Here is a 22249-nt window from a genome sequence, read left to right as displayed (position 1 = left end):
TCAGTCGCTGTCTGCTGACTAAATACTGCAGACACAGTGTGCTGTACACCTAGGTCTTCTGTTCAGCAGGGGAAGCCAAATCATGTAGTCAAAGAAGTGGTGGCACCAAATCAGAGACACCTGCAGCTGATGTCAACACTGCATCTGCTTGCAAAGGCTGAACAAAGGTAACTTTTTTCACTGAGATTTGATGCACCACCACCACCAAAACAGGACCTTGTTGATGCCATTTCCTTAGTCTAAAAGGTTCTCTTTCCCTTTTGGCTCTTCATTTATTAGGAACTCTCACCATCCTTCAAGATCTAGCTTCCTTCAGGAAGACTTCACTGACCACGCCAGTTAGAAATGACCCCTCCACCCATTTAGCCCTTTTTCTCTTCTTCATTGTGGTTATTTTTTCAAATGTATGTGAAATTAGCATTTCTGCACATCTGTGTGACAGGTGGTGCGTGGGGTGTTTTCATCTGGAAGAATCTTATTGGATCTCCTTAAGGAAGATTGTATCGTGCCCAATGTACAGATGAGGATAATGCAGAGGTGTTAATGCCTGTTGAGGACCTATTCTGTGTACAAAGCTTTCCATACATAATTTCACTCAACCTGCACAACAACCCTGTGCTTCTATTTTAGAGGTGACTGTAAGTTACATAGCTGATTGTAAGTAATGGAGCAGTCAGTCTAATGCAAGTGTGTCTGCTCCAAAGCCCCCAGGTTTTCACTCTGATATGCTGTTCAAGGAGCCTATGATCATGGCCCTGTGGATCCCACCCCATAGTTTACTGTATAAAACCTTATGCATGGTGGAGGCTCAGTAAGTTTGTTCATTCATTCAGTCATTCCACAGATAATTATTGAGCATACACTATGTACCAGGAGGTACAAATGTGCTTCCTAAATTAAGAAATGAATGCATATGGCATGGCATGGCAAAGGCTATGGGGAAATATAAAGGGAATGCGAGAAGCGGGAGGAGGTTCTGTTTCTGGACTCTCCATTATGCTCCACTGTCTCTTTGTCTTTCCCTGCTTCCACACCACACTGACATAATTACTACATCTCTGTATTAGTCTTGTTATCTCATGAAGCAAGTCCTCTTTTTATTTTTGATAGTACCTTAGCTATCTTTAGCCCTTCCTACTTTCATATAAATTTTAGAATCGGCTTCTTAAGTTCCATAAAAAGCTGGGGTCTGATTGGTACTACATTTATTCCATAATCAACTTGGGGAGAATTGTCATTTTAACTATATTGAGTCTTTTGATCTGTGAGTTGAGTATATCTCTCCCTTTAAATATGTCTTCTTTAATACCAGTAACATTTTATTTTCTTTGAAGATTTACATACCTTTTATTAGATTTATTCCTAGACACATAAGTTTATGCCACTGAAAATGTTATCTTTAAAGCATTTATTTTCTGTTTGTTGCTCAGAAATAGAAATGACCAATATTTAGAAACTGATTTTTGTATCCAACCTTACCAAACTCTATTAGTTCTAATATGTTATCTGCAGACTCTCTTGGAGTTTCATATTACCTTCAAATAATAACAGCTCGTTTCTTACTTTGTAGTCTGTAGACCTGTTATTTCTTTCTCCTATTTATTGAGCTAGCTAGGGCCTTCAGGAAAGCAGTGACTCCAAAGGTGATTGAATTTTGGTTTCATATTTTGAAGGTAGAGCCAACAGGATTTGCTGACAGATTGTATTCAGCAAGAGAGTAATCAAGGGTGAGTTCAAGGTTTTTGGCCTGAACAACTGGAAAAACGGCATTGTCATTTACTGCAGGCCAAGCCAGAGGTTTGCTTGATTATACAGTGCAGGTAATTAAATGAAGAAAGACAAAAACTGATTGATACTTCTTGGTGATGATCTGTCTAACAGGCTTTAGCCTGGTTTTCCACTTTTGAAATAACTCACTCCAGTAAGGATTTAAACATTTACAAATGCTTACAGTAGGGTTTGACTTGTGGCTTCCTGTTCAGCCACTGCCCTCTACAGGGGGCTTGTCTGAATATAAGCTGTGAACTCTAAAATTCAAGCCAGAAAACATGGGATAATTTTTCCCTCCAGCTTCAGTCTTTCCTGTTTCCACTACACACACACACACACACCCCACATCTTGTTTTGTGATCCTTCCCCAGATCAGGTAACTACAAGAGAACCTCCCACTCTGGAAACTTGATCCCTGCAATGAACTTCCAGGTAGCTTGTCTGGAAAGATGTTCTAGAAAGTCCAGCAGCATTTCTATGGGGTTAACCTAAGAACAGTGAAGAGACAATGAAGAGGTGATCCCTGCAGATGAAACCCTAGGTCATACAGAGAGACCTCATTGTCCCAGCTGGAAGGCCAATTTGACTAACCTTTATCACATGTTTCTCAAGTCACTGGTAAAGGCTGAAGTGTCCTTGAACAAAGAACCAAAACTCTTAAGAAGCTGGCACATTTAACATTCCAAAGGACTGTTCAAGCCACAATAACCTTCCTACCCAGTTCCCTGTGGCTCATTCAACACAAATGTAGGGTATCACACTGGGGTAAGGGCGGCCACTCCCCTCTCCTACCCCTCACCTGCCACCCAACCTCAAGAACCTAAGCTCCAGAAGGGCAGGGACATTGTCCTGTAAGCCTCTCTGTCCTTGGTGTGCAAAACAATGCCTGTCATATAAGAGGCATACAATATTTTAAGCACTGACATTTTCAAGGCTTTAAAAAACTTACCTAAAAGAGTTAAATTTACATTTGTCCTAACTGAAAATCAATGTTGTTTAAAATTGATGAGTCAATAAAAATAGCAGTCACTACACGGAGTAAATATCAAAGAAACGGCAGATGGTGTTAAAAACTTTGCCTCTAAGAAGTGGAACTCTAGTAGGGAGAGGACTGCAGTTTTTAAAATAGAATTTTTACCACTTTCATTTTTGTACGTGCAATTGTCTTGACTTTCTACTTTACGTGTTTAAATTATACACATTCCTAACATCCTAATACAACTATTCATTTTCTTGTATGACCCGTCTTCTTTATCCATATATTCACACATTCATATTAATATAGTTGTTCGCAATCATAGCTACATATTTTAGTCTTTTTTTTTCGCTTAGCCTACAGTTTCAGTTATCATAAACAGTTTTCCGTGTTTCGACCGTCTTCATAATTATGTTAATGGATTCATGATACTCCAATGTTATTGTACCATAATTTAGCTAGATACCTTAACGTGGAACATTCTGGATTGTTTCCACTTTTCCAATGAAAACAGTGCTGCAGTGAAGACTTGCAGACGTGGTCTTGTTCGTTCCGCTGCTTTAAATCATACTGTTGAGTCGTATTTCTGGGGTTCCATATAGGAACCCCGACTCAGACTAGTGATAGCGCGACCAACAAGCTCCAGCAAGACCCAGACCAAGAATTCCGCGCGGCGGGGCGGTGCCTCCTCCCGGGAGGCGTGTCCTGGGCGGGGCCGAGCGCGACCCAGCCCTGCGCTGCGTCACCCACGTCCCGCCCGGCTGAGACCGGCGCGCCGCGCTCGAGTGGCCGTTCCTCCGCCAACGGGTGGCGAGGGCCCGGGGAGCGCGGACGCCGGGCGCGCCGGCCATGGCTCCCTGGGCGGGGGCCGAACTCTCGGCGCTGAATCCGCTGCGTGCCGTGTGGCTCACGCTGGCCGCGGCCTTCCTGCTGACCCTACTGCTGCAGCTCGTGCCGTCCGGCCTGCTTCCGGGCTGCGCGCTCTTCCAGGACCTGATCCGCTATGGAAAAACCAAGGAAGGGGGGCCGTCGCGACCGGCCGCCTGTCGGGCCTTTGATGTCCCCAAGAGGTAACCGCGCCCGGGCGCGAGTCCTGGCTGCCTAGGCGCGGAGACCGGGGGGGCGCCCCGCTCGAGCAGCCGGCAGGGGGCAGCAGAGGTGGGCGCGGGGCCGGCGGGGCCGGCGCGGACCGGCCCGGGAGGCCTAGGCGGGTTCCTTGACGCGGCGCAACGCCGGCCCGCTCTCCGGCTCTGCCCGCGTCCGCTGCGTGGCGCTGGGGGCTGAATGCCGCGAGTGTCCGCCGACACCGAGGGTGCTGAGCCGCGCGCACTTTTCGGGGCGCAGGAACGTGAACTTCTGGCCGCACGTAGCCTTTCCTTCGGGGTAAATGGCAGCGCTTCCCAATTTAGGCCCGGTCACCAGGCGGTAAATTAAAGTTTCCCAAAATTCTCCTGTTTCCCCTCTCCTGCACTCTAGGGGCTCATAAGCTAACTTGAGGTCGCCGGAACTCACTAAAAATGAAGGCAGGCCCTCCTTTCGCGCCTCTGTGTCCCGTATTTGTTTCCCAACTCTCAACAGTTAGGATGAAGGGTGAGACGCGGGTCACCAACTGGCGCCCACCTCCTTCGATCGCACTGACGCTCCTTACCCGCATCTCGGCAGGTGCCCCTGGAGAAATGTTGCCCAAGATGGCACATTTTAGGCAAGCCTGGTGTCTAAGCCCCATTTGACTTTCAGCAGATTTCATAACTAAGTTCAACGAGAGATTAAATCGTTAGGACTTAAATAGAATTCTTTCAGAAATTGTAAGGCTTGTTATAGTTTCGGTTTTTTGTTTGCTTTTCTTTAAATTCAGAACATTACCGGGAAGAGTCAGCCAAACACTGCTAGACGGTAGGAATATAGCAGTGGCTTTTCTTGGAGATGCAGCCTAAGTTGGCGTTTAGGAAGGAATCTGGAGAAAAGTGATAGGGTTTCTGATGTATTAAAACACTTTGGTTTTCACTTAAACCTCGCATAGGCGGTGCCCCAGGTCTGCAGACAAGAAAGAGTCTAAATAAACTTGGCTTCCCACTTTTGACTGTTGCAGAAATATTCATCAGGTATTAACACTGAGAAGCGAGCACTAGGTCATTCTGAGGAAATGTAATGGGAATGAGGCTCTGGGAAGAAGTAGACGATTCACACACAGTGATTAAACCTCCTATATCTTAGAAGCTCTTTGTAAGCTAAAATTTCCGGTCATCCTATTTTTCATCAGGTTTTGAGTGTAGTACTTTTCTATTTCATAGCAGGAACATTCCTAGATTGTCATTTTTTTAGTGTTACAAGGTGAAGAAAAAAATTCTTTTGAGAGTGTGAGTTCTAACAATTTATTTTCTGAATTTTAAAAAAGGTACTACTGTTTCTGGAGTAGAGGGCACATTTCAAATCATTCCCTGCACTTACCTCTTTGGCTCCCATACCCTACCTGTTACTACTCCGGTCTGTCGTTATATTTGACGGCCAAGAAACAAATTTTGTACCTTTCCCTTACTCTTTACTACAAAATTGGTACTCTTTGGGCTCCTTGTAACTTCTACTACATTATGAAATAATTTATGTGTTTTTCTTCTTCCAGAATTCTAGAACGGACCCTTCCATGGTGTTTTGTTTGGTCTTTTTTCTAAATTTAAACTAAAATTTTTTTTCATACTAGAGAAGGTGCAGCAAATCCAGGCCAGTCATGAAAGGCAAAAATGTCTAGATGCTATATTTAAATATTTTTCCTTGTTCAGAATTCAGTAGTACTCTTAAAGGTGAAAATAAGCCTGTAATTTTTACACTTAGAAATAGGCAGCTGTATATCACGTTTCTGCACCCAAGAGCTTAGGTGAATTTGTTTGGGATTATTTTTTCCTAAAGAGGAAAGAATTAAACCTTAATTGAATTCATGGAATGTTGATTCCATTACCCCTGCCTGGTAGATTTTTTTTTTTTTTTTAATTAAGGTGATAGTTGCTTTTCTTGTTTTCTTTTGGTTCCTGGAGTTTTGTTTTTGTGCTTTTTTAATTTTTAAAAATAATTTATTTAATTTATTTATTTTTGGCTGCATTGGGTCTTCATTGCTGCGGGCAGGCTTTCTCTAGTTGTGGCTACTACTCGTTGAGGTGCGCAGGCTTCTCACTGCGATGGCTTCTCTTGTTGCGGAGCATGGTCTCTAGGCCTGCGGGCTTCAGTAGTTGTGGCATGCGGGCTCTAGAGCACAGGCTCAGTAGTTGTGGCACATGGGCTTAGTTGCTCCACGGCATGTGGAATCTTCCCGGACCAGGGCTCGAACCCATGTCCCCTGCATTGGCAGGTGGATTCTTAACCACTGTGCCACAAGGGAAGCCCTTCCTGGAGTTTTGATTTCCCAGAAAGTCTGAATAAATACATGACCTCGAACGTGAGTCACAGTGCTCTTGACTTGCATAGTGTATATGGAAGTACTTCTGTTTCTAATATTTCAAAATGTTATAGAAACATTGCAATTGAATTGAGCTGTAGAGACAAAGAGAACCATCCAGACTTTCCCTACTAGGGTTCAGGGGTCCTAACCAGCAGTCCAGGGGATATGTGGATAGAATTTGGGGCAAATTGGATTGGAAAAAATTACATCTTTATTTCACTAACCTCTAGCTGAAATTTGGCACTTTCTTAATGATGAATGTAATCAACAAACCACAGTAGAATTAGCAATTCCTGCAATTTTGTGACAAGTTTTTTAATGTTATATTAAAAATATTGAGGAGACCTCAAAACATTATTTTCACTATAAGAATACTGTATTATCCTCCACTATATCTTGTTATTTAATACATTAATTAAGAAGCACATATATTACAAATGTTTCTTAGTGGTTGTGTTACCTATATTTCAGCATAATTGGTTTCGTTTATCCCTATGTCTTTTAGGCATGTAGCCTTCACCAGACTGCCAAAGGAGTGCATGATGGAAGAAAAATGTCAGGAATCCCTGCTCTAGACTGTAAACTCCATATGTTTACATTTGTCTTGTTTGTTACCATATCCCGGGCTCAATGCCTGATAATAATAAGGTCCTTAATCAATGTTTTGAATGAATCAAAAAAAAAAAAGGTTTTAGCTTTAATCGGTTTGTTGATTAACTTGACTGCTTTCTCTGAGAGTAACTTTGGATGTGGTACCTTCTCTTTCATTCATTTATTTAACCATTGTTTATAGAGTACTTACTATTGCCAGGAGCTATTCTAGGTTCCTTGGAGCCTTTGTTTTTGTAAAACGGTAAATATGTAAACAAATCTTGTAAAACAAGCAAAATAATTTCAGATGGTAATAAGTGCTTCAGAGGAAATCCAGCCTGGTTACTTGATCATGAGGAAGATGGGGTTGCCAATGACAACACTAGAAAGGATGATCAGAAAGGGGCAGGGCAGGAGATGAGTTCATTTTGGGAGGCCAGGACAGACAGCAGGCCTTACAGACCATAGTGGAGATTAGATTTTATTCTGAGTGTGTGGAAAGCAGCTTTAGGATGGGGAAGGGGGCATGGCATTATGTGATTTATGTTTGAGAGGATGACTAGCCATTGTGTGGAGAAGACTGGGTCAGAGGCCGTTAAGGGTGCTCCAGGCAAGAGGTGGTGGTATGGACTAGAGTGTTAGCATAATAGCACCTGTTCCTCATACAGGTGGTGATGACATTAAAGCATGTGGCACAGGGCCAGGCACCTCGTCAGAACTCAGGAACCATTGGTTTCCTTCCTTAATTAAACCTATGACTCCCCTAACTGGTCCTGGGATCAGTTCTTGCAATCAGCAAGTAGTGTTAGATCAGATATCTCCTGTCCCAGAACCATCTAGTGGCTTCCAGCTCACTCCCAGGAAGAGCCCAAGACCCTGTACAGTCTTGTCCCCACCACCTCACTGAGATCCTATCATTTGCCCCCCGTGTGGCTCCAATCCAGTTTTCTGGGTCTCTCTGCTTGTTTTCTGTCCCCTCAGGGGCTTCGCCCTGTAGAGGCCTTTCCTCTACCTGGAAAGCTCTTCCCCCAAATAGCCAGATGGTTTACGCCCTCACTTCCTATAATTCTGCTCAGGTATAACCTTCTCAACGAGGCCTGCCCTACCCACCCTGTTTAAAAGTATAATACTACCATCCCCAGCACTCCTTCGTCTCTTCCCAGCTTTAGTTTTCTTGTTAGCAATTATCACCTACTGACATGGTGTAAATTTTACTTCTGTGTGTAACTGTGAGTATAAGCTCCATGAGGGCAGGAACTGTTGTCTTTTGTGTTCATTGCTGTATCCCCAGAGCCTAGAGCAGTCCCTGGCTTATACTAAGCACCAAAATGTTTGTTAAGTCAGAGGAGTGCTTGCTCGGTGCCCAGCCCTGAGCTACCATAAGGGTCCCCATATCCCTGCTCCCAGGGGTTCACTTCAGTTAAGCAAAGTGCCAAGGGAGGAAAAAGAGGGAGAGCGTCTAGAAGAGAAGGAAGGAGAGTTTTCAGATCTGCTTTTGAGGCTAGAGCTGGGTCTTTTCAAAAAACAGATGTAACCACGAATTAAGAGTAGGACACGTTTCCTGTAGCAGGAAATAAGGCAAGCAAAACAAGAGATAGAATGTGCAAAATGTAGGAATAAGAAAAACAATCTGCCTGTGAATCAAAACCCCATGGCACAAGTAGGGCACAGCAAAATGTGGCTTAGCATCTTATATCAAACATTCTTGAGTAATTTAGTTGACTTATGGTTTGGTATAAATTGGTACATGTAACATAGGGCTGGAAAAGCAGGTTCTGGCGAGTCTATGTGATTTTAACTTCAGAGTCATCAGGGCTGAGTGTGGAGCCAAACACTGCCACTTACTGCACGACCTTGGATGAGTAACTTAACCTTCTGAGCCTTAGTTTTCTCAGCTGCCACATGTAAATATAATGCAAACTTGACAGGATTGTTGGGAAGATGAAATGAAATACTCTTTAACTGGTCTCCCCACAACTGGACGATCCTCTTTCCTTACCAGGGGGATTTTTTTTTAACTTAAAAAAGACCAAAATGAATGAACAATGCTCTCTCTCTTTTTTTCTTTGGATTGTGATATAATATACATGACATACCATTTTCCACTTTAACCCTTTTTGCGTGTACAGCTCATTGGCTTTAAGTACATTTACATTGTTGTGCAGCCATCACCACTGTCATCTCCAGAACTTTTCCATCAGCCAGAAGGATTTTTAAAACATAAAGTATTACTTCAGGTTGCTGTGTTCAGATGCCTTCCCATCCCACTTAAAAGCCAGTGTCCTGGGCTTCCCTGGTGGCACAGTGGTTGAGAGTCCGCCTGCTGATGCAGGGGACATGGGTTCGTGCCCCGGTCCGGGAAGATCCCACATGCCGCAGAGCCGCTGGGCCCGTGGGCCATGGCCGCTGAGCCTGCGCAAAAAAGCCAGTGTCCTTACAGGGCCCTGTAGGGTCTGCCCTTGCTTTTCATGCCCTAGCACCCTCCACACATGTGTCCTTTGTTGTGCCTCAGGGCCTTCGTGGTGGTTGTTTCCTCTGCCTAGAACATTCTTTGCTCAGAAATTCACAAAGGTTATTCATTCTAGCCAAGTGTCAGTTCCAGAGAGGCCATCCTTGACCACTCACCCAGAATGGCCTCCCCTCTGCACCGTCTCTGTCCCCTCACCCAGCACTGGGCTAGATGTCTACAGGTTCATTTGCTGACTGTCTGCCGAAAGATAAACTTCATCACGGCAGCCACCTGTTCAGTTTGCTCCCTGCTGTGTCTCCAGCTCCAAGAACATCACCTAGCATGTTCTAAGTGCTCAGTAAATTGTTTTGAAAACATGAAGTAGGTAAAGCGGCCGAAAGTTGCTCCTCAGAAGCCGGCCCCTCCCCTTTCCATGGGAGCCTGCAGAGCACCTTGCAGCTGCCATTCTGCTCTGCTGGCTCAGACCAGACCTGGGCTCAGTTCTAGGAAGTGTGTCTTACGGAAGACCCTGGGAGGCAACCAAAGGCCAGGGGCCCAGGGGTGGGGACGAGGGGGTAGACTTGACACTCATGCATGAACTTTGCGGGAAACTAAGCACTTGAGCCTAGAGAAGATCTGAATCCAGAATAACAGGACATCTCAGAGAGGACAGATCTGGTGATAGAATTTGTAACAGTAGTGGGGAGAATAAGTGGGTTGCTATGGAATGGTCAGCTTAGATCAGTGTTTGTCAGACGGGTTGTGGGCATAGTCTGGGGGACTGTGAGGTCTGGTACATACAAGCATACTCTGAATCAACTGGAAGAGGAGTCCCTGAATCTATGTGTAATCCTATTGACTCCAGGCTGTCTTACTGCATCACAGATTAATGAGACAAGAAGGAGGGCTTAATATAGATGTGATGCATTGAAGACCAGGGAAGGCCAGGTGACCTCCAGGCACCCTGCAGAGTCAGAAAGATTTTGCATTGATTTGATTAGAGAAAAATAGTAGAGGTATAGGTAAAGAGACCTCAAAAAAGCATGTTAGGCCCTGGTGCCATATTAGGTGATTCCTTTGCAGCAAACCAGCATAATCTTTCATGTTAAATTGACATTGCTAATTTCAACTTTTATTGGTTTTGTGGTTTTATTTATTTCATTCGTTACTGTGTTGATTGCAAAATATGTATTGTATTTGTATGAGAGCGGTACCCATCAGGAGTTGATAGCTAGTTTTATGAGTTAATATTTGTCATGTTATTATAAAAGTAATTTAGATCAACACAATTTAAGAAAACACTGAATCAGAAGACCTTTAAGGTTTCTTGCAACCCTGAGAGCCTGTGATTGTGCAAATCTTGTGTAACAGTTGTACAGCTATTGCAGCAACATCACTCGAGATTTAGAAATCTTCCACAGATTTGGCTAGTGTTAGCACAATCTAGGCTGTCTCTGCCAGGCCCTGGGGCCCCCTATTTTTGAGTTTGAGCCCAATCCTGTTACCTGAAGATAAGAGAGAGCTAATTAACCCTACATCTAAGTTTAACAAGGTCATTCATGTTCTTGTTGACTTTAGGAAGCCTCTTTTTCTTATTAGTTAACCAGTCCCATCATTTCAAAGGAAATTTCAAAAATCTGAACATCTGTAGGATTCAGGTTCTATTAAAAAAGCAAAGCTATACTTGTGGAATGGAGGAAAGAGGATAGGGAAACTAAAAATAGTCTTCCTGTATAAAGGCTTAAAGTGGATCCACTCTGATTATTACCTAACTTGTTTTCCCTCCGCAGGTATTTTTCTCACTTCTATATCATCTCAGTGCTGTGGAATGGCTTCCTGCTTTGGAGCCTTACTCAGTCTCTGTTTGTGGGAGCACCTTTTCCAAACTGGCTTCATCATTTACTCAGAAGTCTTGGGGCTGCGCAATTCCGAGGTAACAACTCCTCTGGCTAATACCAACCATTGTATTCTGTTCCTGTCTCTCCTGCCTGCGGGGAGGTGTTCTCGGTATTTCATAGCCACTCTCAGCTTCTTGGCGGGGCTGGGAAGTGAAGGGTGGGGCAGAAAGGGTTCCGCGTGGATCACAGCCAGATGGCCAAGGGGAAGGCCCCAAGTCCTTCACTGAGATCGTGGCAGAGCTGAGAGTCAGCTCTTCATCCCTGATTTCCCAGCAAGTGCTGTGCTGAACAGGACTGGCTATTCTCCCTCTGATATTTTTAGTACTTTAGGATCCCTCAGGTTTGCCTTGAAACATTTATCGTATATATAGTTCCAACCACAATCATGCCTCTGGACTCCAGAAATTTGATAGAAAATTACTTTTTGATCACAGGTTAAAAATGTTTGTTATGCTGTGAGGCTTTGGTTATATTAAAAAATTGACTGTAAATAGTTGTTGATCAGATGATTACAAAATAGCATTTAAATTTGCCTCACTGTGCCTTGAATAAAGGATACACAGAACAATTTAAAAGGTAAGGAATTGAAGGTGAAAACCATAAAGTGGCCTCAATTAATATCAGGCATCAGGAGAGGGGCAGAATTAGAAACAAATTGTTCTGGTGCTATCTCGGTCCTTTGTTCCAGCAGCCAAACCGCTGGCTTCCTAGGAACAGTCCTTTTCTGTATAACCAGAGGAACTTGTTGCAAAAGATGACAGAAAGAAAAAGCTATGCAGATCCTACTTGGGAGGGGAAGATACCTCGGTGAATCCCACTTCACCCATTAAAACTTTACCTCTTCATTCGCTTACTGGGGGGCTGGCTGGGGTTCGGATATTTGAAGGGTGGTTGTGAGGAGTTGTATTTGGTTGTTTTATCCTATTCCTGAAGAGTTAGAACTAGGTTTCACTATATTTAAATGAGAAAAGCAGGCAAAGCCAATCTGTGTGATAGAAGTCTCCATAGAGCGTACCCGCGGGAGGGTGCGGGGAGGGGCAGTGCCTGGAGGGGAGCACGAGGTGCTGGTTGTGCTGTTTCTTGATGTAGGGGCTGGTCTTACGGGTGGGGTGGGCTGGTGTACTTTGCAAAAATTCATTAGGCTGTGTCCTTATTGTATTTTTATGATGTGTGTGATAACATTTTTAAAAAACATCTAGATTTTATGTCATTTTAAAAACCAGCATTTCTTCTGACTTCTCTTGAGGCAGAGGGCTGAGAGGCAGATAGGAAGATAGATCTCAAGTCTCACAGTCCCCCAAAAGTATAATTTCTTTTTTTTTTTTAATACGGAAAGAAATGCATAACTCTTCCTGTCTCTGTTCCCATCCCCCTTTCTGCTTCTGTATATGCCTGTGTCTCTTCTCCCCCCTGACCTCAGGGATCCCACCAGGAGTCCTTGCTCAGAGGTCATCCAGGAACTCTTCCTGACTATCTTCAGATGGGGATTAGTGCCAGGGACCAGAGACCATGGAGTTTGGGTTCTGAGAGCATGGATCCCTTCACAGCCATGTAACCCAGAAGGCTTTCACATCACAGCGTAGAGTCAGGAGACCCGAGTCTGTCTCAGCTCTGTCACCAGCTTACTGTGTAACCTTGAGCCAAATGCCTTGACTTCACTTGGCTCACTCCCTCATTGCCAAACAAAGGAGGTGTTAGGCTGGATGATATCTAGGGCCCCTTCCAAGCTCTCATCTTGTTTAATACCCTGTTTAACAGTAGGGGAAATCATAACTTTGGATTAGTCCTGGAGAGAGAGATGCTGAGTGTGTTCCATTCTGAATTGTAGGGGGTGAGCTCACGCTGTCTGCGTTCTTAGTGCTAGTGTTTCTGTGGCTACACAGCCTACGAAGACTCTTCGAGTGCTTCTATGTCAGTGTCTTCTCCAATGCCATGATTCACGTCGTGCAGTACTGTTTTGGACTTGTCTACTATGTCCTTGTTGGCCTAACTGTGTTGAGCCAAGTGCCAATGGACGGCAGGAATGGTGAGTGGTTGCTGGGGTCTGTCAGCTGAGTCACTGGGTATATGAGGGACTCTGGGTGAAGCATTCCACCAAGCATTATGGAAGTTAGAAAGTAGGAGTTCACTTTGCATTTGAGGAGTTTGGGCTCTAATTGTAGCTTTAAAAAGTCAACATGCCCAAGGGTGCCTAGCAGATGCACATCACAACCATAACTGCTAAAACCTGAGAGATACCAATGTAAGCAGCAATGCCTCCAGTAAAGAGAATAAAGTGCAAAGTCTTCAGGAGGCCTGGTTTAGGGATGAAGAAGTGGGATGTGGGGTTTCCGTCAGTGGGATTGAAATCAGTGAACTTCTGTGGAGTTAGTCTGGAAAGGAAGAGGCAGTGTGGTCAAGAGTAGAACAGGAAGCAGGGGAACACACTGGAACAGGAGAAAGGGTCAGCAAGCCAAGCTGCCTCACCAAAGCCTCATCATCCAGGGGTGGAGGGGTGAGGGATGAGGGTGGGAAGGGAAAGTTGTTGTGCAGGGTGAAATCATGGAATACCAGAGGAGGAAAGGGTGGCCTGAGCTCATGGTGAATAGTTGGGATTTGAAGAGGAGGTAGGGAGCCATTTTGTTGCCATCTCGTTCTTGTGATTGTTCCCGTTGTAACAAAGCTTATTTCAAGTGAGGCAGCCTGAGCGGAGAGGACAGAAGAGCACTGTGGTAAATCAAAATTGTGCCTTAACACTTCTGAGCTCTCACTAGCCAGGAAGAGGGAAGCAAAATCATGACTTTGTTTATGAGGAGGAAGTGAAATGTGATTTGGGGGATGGGGGAGAGGGAGGATTGGATATCTGACATATCTGACCATGGTTTTTGTAAAAACAGTGCATGCTTATCATAAAGAATTCAAGTCATTTTGGGTGATGGAAATGAGTTTTCTAGTGCTGAGCTTAACTTCATCTCGCACCCTTGGTACCCGTCAGCCCACACGCTCTAGGGTAGGTCCTTCACAGCTGTTTTCACTAAGCCCAAGTCTCCCTGTTTCCTAAAGCTGCCCTATCCCTCCTTGTAAATTGAGCCCATGGTCTGGATATTTCCAGTACTCAGTGAGTGAGCTCTCTCCTCAGGTTTGATTTCAGTGTCAAGTACCCCTTGATTGGCCTCTCTCTCTGTTGCTGTAGGACAACCCGTGGCCTCCATGGCGCAAGGAACGATTTTAAAGTATGACTTATTGACGCTCTTTCTCAATTCCTGAGTTGTTTATTGGCTCCAGCCACTCAGTTAGCATCTCTCCATCTAATTTCTCTGAACGTAAGTCAGTTTTTCCTACCTGAGCTTTCGGCTGTGGCATCCTTGTGCCTCCCATGTCATGGTTTGAGCCGTCATTCCTGGAGAACAGTCCGAGGTTTTTACCCAAAGGAGCTTTCCAAAGCACTTTGGTAACCCACTAGCTTGCAGTCTGTTAGCATTACATATCTCTCCTGGAGTTTCCTCTGCTGGCTGGACCCCAACTTCCACCTTCCTTCCTGTATAAGAAGTCAAGGAAAGGCTGCTGAGACACCCACAAAATAGCTTGTAGACACTAGACACTCCTTTCTGAAGTTTTCTGAAACTTGTGTTTCACCTACCTGTCCTTCAAGAGATCATCTGGGACAGTATGGGGAGGACTGGTTTCAGGAATTCATTGGAAGAGAACACTGGGGCATTTGCCAGCTGCAGAGTCTGATAGAAATGACAGGGGCTTGGGCGTCAGATGGGCCTGAGTCTGAAGTCTGGCTTATTAACATCTCAGAGCCTCAGAACTTTCATCTGGAATTAGGGACATATACTGATTTCAGAGGGTTCTTGTGAAAGTGGAAAGAAAGCGTGTCTGTAAACTACCCATATCTTCACATCTCCTTGCCTTCAGAATCTAGAGGGTCCACCCCCAGTCACTCTCCATTACATTGTTCTGTTGTTTTTTCTTCAGAGTACCATCTGTACCTTAAATTATCTTGGTTATTGATTTTTTTACTTGTTTCATCTCTTGCTACTAGAGTGTGAGTTCATGAGGACTGGGACCTCACCTGACTTACCCACTGCTTTATCCCTTGTGAGAGATGCCACGCTCAGTAGACACTCAGTAAGGAACGAATGAATAAATGAATAACTAAATACTACACAGATTAGACTCCCAGTAAATAGCCTTCCTCCTGCCTCCCCTTTCCTGTATCAAAACTTACTCTTAATTTTTTTCTCTCATAGGTAATTTCTCTGCCTTTAGAGTAGGTGACTTACTTGGCTGTAACGTGAACTCTCAGACACTTGCTTCAACTTGCAGTCCTGTGGTGACTTGCTCTTATAGCCTCTGATTTAAAACTATTTTTCATAGTCTGTTTATTTTTAACTTATAAAAATATAACTATTTAGTTAAATGGCTAAACTTAGTCAACATTAAGAGACTATGGTAGATTGTTTAGAGAAAGCAAGTTTTTAAAAGAAATTCACACAATTAGATTTTGGTGGACTGTCATTAGTCATTGGCTGTCATCAGCGGAGTCCTGCCTCCAGGTACCCATATGGAATAGCTTGATCCTTGGTTCTCCTACCCGAATCAACTTTGTAGGGGCTCCCTCTTGGCTGCAGAGCCTCCGGCTCTTCCCCGTTGTCAATGGACAGCTTTGTTTTTTCAGTCAAATCCCTGACTAGCCTCACTGCTTCCTGCTGAACATAGGGAAGTCCTTAATTTGTTTTTCTAATGCCAGTCCTTAGAAAACCTGCATTCTTCACGTCTTCTTGGTAGCTGGAGAAGAAAGAAGATGAAACTTTTGAGTGTTTCTACTCCTGAAACGAAATCTCTCTGACTAGATTCTCTCTAATCAGAAAGGGATACTGTTTTGGTCTTTATCTTGCAGTTTCCATTTCTCCTCTTTTTGAGAAGTTCCACTGTTAGCCTTTACTTCCAGTGATTTTCTTCACTGGCCAGAGCCAGTCAAGTCAGCATTAAAGGTTTCCTTAGAAATGGCTCGGGGTGAGATCCTTTAGGAAGTGTTTTTCTGACGGACTGTAAGAAAGAGGACATAAAACCAGGCTTAGAAATAAAAATGCTAAGTAGTCTCACCACACAAGAGTGCATCACAAGAGTGGGAGACCGAGCTGACCGCTGTGCTTGAAGCACTTGAAGAAGGAGCAAGAGAATGTGCTGATATGGAATTCTCTGCCAGGGGCCCCTGAGGCTGCCCCCGGCTGAGGAGCACACCTCCCTCATCCACAGGGGTGCTGTTCTCCCCTCTGTACTTGGGAAATTATAGCAGGATGATTTTCCAGTCGTGAAGAACAGAATAAGTAGGTAATGGTGTTCTACTGATTCTATGATTTTTTTAATGCTCTGAGCCTCTGAAATTTTGCAGAGTTGGCTAATAAGATAATTCTTATTTCTGTAGTCTATGTGATAGGGAAAAATCTCTTGATGCAAGCTCGGTGGTTCCATATCCTCGGAATGATGATGTTCATCTGGTCATCTGTCCATCAGTATAAGTGTCATGTCATTCTCGGCAATCTCAGGAAAAATAAAGCAGGTGAGATATCTTTTAGAACCACTGCATGTGGATTTTAGCCCTCAGAAGTTAGGTGTACATATTATTTCTCTCTTTTCTTTCCTGCCCTAATTAGTTGACTAATCTATCAAATGCTCTTTTTTTTTTTTTTTTTTTTTTCCTTGTGGTACGCGGGCCTCTCCCGTTGCGGAGCACAGGCTCCGCGCAGGCTCAGCGGCCATGGCTCACAGGCCCAGCCGCTCCGCGGCATGTGGGATCTTCCCGGACCGGGGCATGAACCCGCGTCCCCTGCATCGGCAGGCGGACTCTCAACCATTGCACTACCAGGGAAGCCCTCCAATGCTCATTTTTGACAAGACTCTCTGGGTCTTGATCTTCCCATCTGTAAAATGAGAGCATTTTGCTGAAAGACCTCCCTGACACCATCTAGCCCTGACATTTTACGACTGTATTCTGTGCCCACATTTTGGGACCTACACTGCATATATGTGTCTAACCAGCATGTGAGCCCTAGTATTACTGTGCCAAGTTAGTATCATTCCAGCTAAAGCAAAAAAACCTTGACTCTTTAGTTAACTTGTGTTGACTTATCACAGTTAGAGTTTTTATTAGACTTTCTGAAATATTAAAAATGGAATAGTACTATTCAGCGTTTATCAAGTGCTTATTTTGTGCCGGCCCTGTTCTGAGTGCTTTATATGTAACTTCACAGTACTCGCTTTAGGCGGGTACAGTCTTATCCTCATTTTATAGATGAGGAAAGAGAGGCACAGAGAGGTTAAGCAACTTATCTAAAGTTACACAGCTTGTAAGTGGCAGAGCTAGGATTTGAACTCATGCAGTCTGACTCTGGTGTCTGAGTTCTTAATAGCTTGGAGGATTGTTGGAGAAACTTATTTACAGTTGTTAGTATAACCTCAGCATGTGACTTTTTAATATGTAGTAGAATGGCAATGGAGGTGTGACAGGATGGTGGTTTGTACAGGTCTGTGACACCTTTTTCTAAATGAGTTTTATAAATTATTTGGAGGGTGAAGTGGTAAAACTTTGTTTTGGCAACTTCAAATGTTCAGGGTATCTTCTTTTTCCATTTCAGGAGTGGTCATTCACTGTAACCACCGAATCCCTTTTGGAGACTGGTTTGAATACGTTTCTTCCCCTAACTACTTGGCAGAGCTGATGATCTACATTTCCATGGCTGTCACCTTTGGTTTCCACAACTTAACTTGGTGGCTCGTGGTAACATATGTCTTCTTCAGCCAGGCCCTGTCTGCTTTCCTCAGCCACAAATTCTACAAAAGCAAATTCGTCTCCTACCCGAAGCACAGGAAAGCTTTCCTACCATTTCTGTTTTAAGATAATCTCAGTTATGAGGAATGCACACCAGGTGACAGTTCCAATTCCTAAGGACAACGAAGTCTAGAGACCAAAGTACAATTTCTGTAGAAATGTTTAAAACCCTCTGGTCCATTTCTGTTGCCAGAAGTCTTCAGTGCATGAGCAAAGCAATACCACTCAAGAAAATGAGTCTTGGGACTTCCTTGGCAGTCCAATGGTTAAGGCTCTGCACTTCCACTGCAGGGGGCATGGGTTCGATCCCTGGTTGGGGAACTAAGATCTCACTTGCTGCTCAGCGTGGCAAAATAAATAAAATTTTTTTTTAACAATGGAAGAAATTGAGTCTTCAGAGAAGAAATACTTCTGGCAGACCTGGGAGTGCTATGTCTGCTTTCTAAGATGCTTTATAAAAGCAGCCAAATGCTAAAAAGTAGATGAGACTTTTCCAAGCTGCTTCAAAAACAGACTAATCAAGAATATACAAACAGCTTCAAACAAACACACACACAGTGGAAGAGATAAGGTCATCTGTGGCTTTGTTTTTGCTACAGACAAATTAACTAGACTACACGATAAGCAATACAGCAGATGCTCAGTAACTGCTTGTTGCATATCAGTCAAAGCTGAATAGCCTTTGAAAATAACAACAATGTATAATTTCACACCAGTGGATTCTGGGAAAAGTGAGTTTATTGAAGTGAGCTTATACTTATTACCACAAAGATTTCCAGCTATGTAACCATCAATAGTCATTTCCCCCTCAAATCATAGCCTAACAAAGTTTGAAACCTCTTTTATTTAATATTTTTTTGACATCCCTTTCTAGGGAGTACCTTAAAAGTGTAAGCATCTGAAATAAAATATTTTTATATTTATGCATAAAAAGCCCTCATGAATGGGACTGACTTGCACTCGGTATTGGATAGTGCTGTAGCCTCATTCATATGTAGTTATTCAAATTGGATTAATGTCTGCCTGAGTGTATTTTAACTAATAGAATGAATCTGAAGATATTTAAAAATGAAGTTTACACTTAAGATAGCTTATGTTAAAGAAAATATCCATGATTAAATCAAGTGGATATAACTGCATGGTGTGAAAGTAGAAAATAATACTATAGCCTGAGCAACGCAGTAAAAAACTGCACATTCGTGCAGCATAAGATTTACTGGCTTACTGGCTGAGGTATTAACTTTACTTCTTTTATACAGATATCTTCTTATAGTCTACTAGGTACTAAAGTTTTGCACTAAGGTGTACCATGCTGTGGGGGAAAGCACCTCATTATTAACCAGACACGCATGGAAGGCACAGTCTAAGAATATCCTCCCAGCCTGCATCTCTGGAGTAGTAAACCGAAGCTGGTAAACAGATTCTTTTTAACTCAGCTTTCAATATATGTATATCAGCACATTTTCTAAAGTGCCTAGATTTCTGAAGTAGCATTTTCTCCCCAATAATCAAATACCACTTCCATCAGCTGTTCCATCTAATAAATGACATAGTCATTTCATTTATCATTTAGATTTGCCATCCTCAGGACCGGGACTCAGGAACAAAACTTTCTACACCAGAAATGTAAAGCATATTGCATTTTGGTCTTAATTTCCACACAAATAATTTTAGCATATTATTTGGGGAGAAAAATGTATTTTGCTTTAGCATACGGTTTTATACTAGGTTAGACTAGGAATTTGTCTGCTATTCTGGAATTTCATTGTACTTTTAAGTAAAATAATGAGCATTCCCTGTGAAGAAGCCTGTCGGGCCCTGAGAGAGGGTTCCCAGTCAGCTCTGTGCTCAGCACGTTCTTGCCATCCTTCTCATGCTTCTCCTGTCTTCTACTCTCCCTCCCCCTTCCTTGCCCAAACATTGCATTTCTAGGTGAAGACAGAAAAGGAAGTAGTGATGTCCTCAAAGAGGCTCCGAACAAAGTTGTGTGGTCTTTGACGAAAGCTCAGCCGTGGAGAATAATTGAGAATTGTGCTCGCAAGATCACAGTCAACGTTGCTCTTTGTGCTGGTAAAAATAGTCCATGTGCCTAAAGGGAGAACACCAGAGAGAGTCTGCAGATTCTTCACATGGATAATCCAGAAATAGCTTGGGGCTGGAGATTCTTGATTTTCCTATTGGCTTAGTTGAATAGCTTTACTCTTTAATTCTCTGTTACTGTTAAGTTCGGGAAAATGTTACTGAACTACCTCATGACAGCATTCCCTGGATTAGCTACTGACTAGAAAAGTGTACTGAAAATAGCCTTTGTTTTTAAGTCTCCAAGTTGTAGCTCATCCTCTATACTAACACTTGCTTTCAGTAGCATGGATTATTTTGTCTCCACAAAGCTTTGTTCTGTATTGTGTTTTTAATTCAATGAGTGGTTATTGCTAGAATTCCTATCCCAAAAAGAAGCCTTTGCCGGTACTCTTATATGAAGCTTAATGGATAGTTTAAGGAGACTGTAAACATTTGCATAACTGAAGTTACCTGAAAATTCAAAGACCATTGATAAGTAACATATCTCAAAATGAACTGTTGTATTAAAGGTCTTAAAATAGTAAATGAGCAAGTAGAAATTTTTTACACCTATCTAAGCAATTTCTGCCCACTCGCTTACATTGCTTATCAGAAAAAAAATATTCAGCTGATTTTTATCAGTGTCTTACATTAGTCTAAGATTTTTCTGATAAATGGACAAGAAACAGTGGAGGTGGCAGTGATCCCTAAGTAATTCACGTGATGCATACTTCATCATTTTTCTCAAATACCAATGATCTAGAAAGCCATGTATTGGTTTGGGGGAAACAGAGCTACTCTACATAATATCAGGTCTCTTCCTTCAAAAAGACTCTGAACACTTGAAATGCTTAGAGGACAAAAGAACACAAGAGATTTCTCTACACAAAGACATATCTGCCTCCTGAGCCTAGCCCTCTGGGTAAAGCCTCATAGCACATGTGCAGTTTTTATCAGGGCTCCTTGGTCTACATAGCGTCTTTCTGTGAATTAGATAAGTCGTTACACTAGAACATCCCCACAAGAGCAGGGCATGAACCTTTGTGGACACAAAAGGCAGCTGGTGATAGGACTGCAGCTCAGTGAGCGGAGCTTGAGCTGGATCTCAGCCCACTCACCCTTCAGCCTGCGGTCCTTTGTGCAGTGAGCAGCCTGCACAACCTTCCAGAGAGACCCTGCTCATCGTGCTGCCTGTCTGTCTGCAGATTCTGTTCACTCTTGAAGAAAACAAAACTTGATTTCATGGAATCATCTCATTGAGAAAGACCATAAGAATTAAACTAGGAGAAGGGGAAGTAAGCACTCCATGCAAAACATCTCTGCTTCCACACACTAAAAGAGGAGTCTGGTGGTTAACAGGTAAGTGACCCTCAAACAGAATGTCTGTCCAGATGCTAGGATGCTGGCCCCAAGTAGAGAGAATATTTTGCTTCTCTGATTACCAGCTCCTGTCTTTCCAGGTTATTGTTCTAGTACAGCAACTCCAAGTCTTTCCACCCCATTGGGACCTCCAGTCTGTCGATAGAACGTAGTCCTTCACCTTTTCTAAGTCATATCTCCTTACCCTGCTTAAGTGAATCACTCTAATCATTCTTTGTATATATCCCCAGTCCTCTTGCCGCCCCACATTGCTTCTTCCTGGTGGTTTAACCAAGGCACACCCCTGGTTAAATTCAACCCTCCCTCCTTGGTGTGTGCGCCTATGCAACCGAACTGTGGCTGGAGAAATACAGTCCACCAACATCCCCCTTCGAATTCATGGCCGTTAACCGCAAGTGGCGTTCACTGCTGCAGTCATACTAAATTTCCCCAGTCCATTCACTCTCCCACTCTGCTGACTGTGTCACATCCCTGTCCTCAGGAAAACGAAGCTGCTGGAAGACAGCTTCCACCGTTACCACCACTGCCTCCACCCACCTAAGCATTTGCCCGTTTATGTTGTCCGCCCTCGTTACTGTTGAAGGATACTTTCTTTTTAAAAGAGGATGTATAATCATGATTCTCACACAAATATAAAATGAGCGCGTGCCAAAGATTTTATTGAACTCACAATGAAGGAACTAGTAAGATGTTAGAACCAGTACCGAGAGTCTGCTGCTTACAAAGTTGCAAAATAGCTCAAAGACGAGGTGCAGATAACCTGAGGAGTGTGCTGGACAGGGCACCAGTAATATTTTTTGCTCATTTCCAAGTCATTTGCAGTTTTTTCCTGAGACTAAACAATCTCTCTGGGTTTCTACTCAAAGCTAGGCCCTCT

The 22249-nt window shown here is 43.4% G+C and overlaps 1 protein-coding gene across 1 annotated transcript; it reads left to right on the top strand.

The window, feature by feature from the left end:
- Positions 1-3506: 3506 nt before the first annotated feature.
- On the top strand, positions 3507-20531 carry SRD5A3 (steroid 5 alpha-reductase 3). The gene is made up of 5 exons (XM_029236013.1): positions 3507-3816; positions 11007-11149; positions 12943-13140; positions 16528-16662; positions 17738-20531. Exons 1-5 carry the CDS (start codon positions 3596-3598, stop codon positions 17995-17997), a joined length of 957 nt encoding a protein of 318 aa, XP_029091846.1. The 5' UTR covers positions 3507-3595; the 3' UTR covers positions 17998-20531.
- The last annotated feature ends 1718 nt before the right edge of the window (positions 20532-22249 follow it).

The sequence above is a fragment of the Monodon monoceros genome, unplaced genomic scaffold (assembly GCF_005190385.1).
Source record: "Monodon monoceros isolate NGI ecotype Baffin Bay Population unplaced genomic scaffold, NGI_Narwhal_1 Super_Scaffold_20, whole genome shotgun sequence".
NCBI classification, from domain to species: domain Eukaryota; kingdom Metazoa; phylum Chordata; class Mammalia; order Artiodactyla; family Monodontidae; genus Monodon; species Monodon monoceros.
Note: the sequence above shows the minus strand (reverse complement) of the source record. Positions and strands in the feature narration are given on the sequence as shown.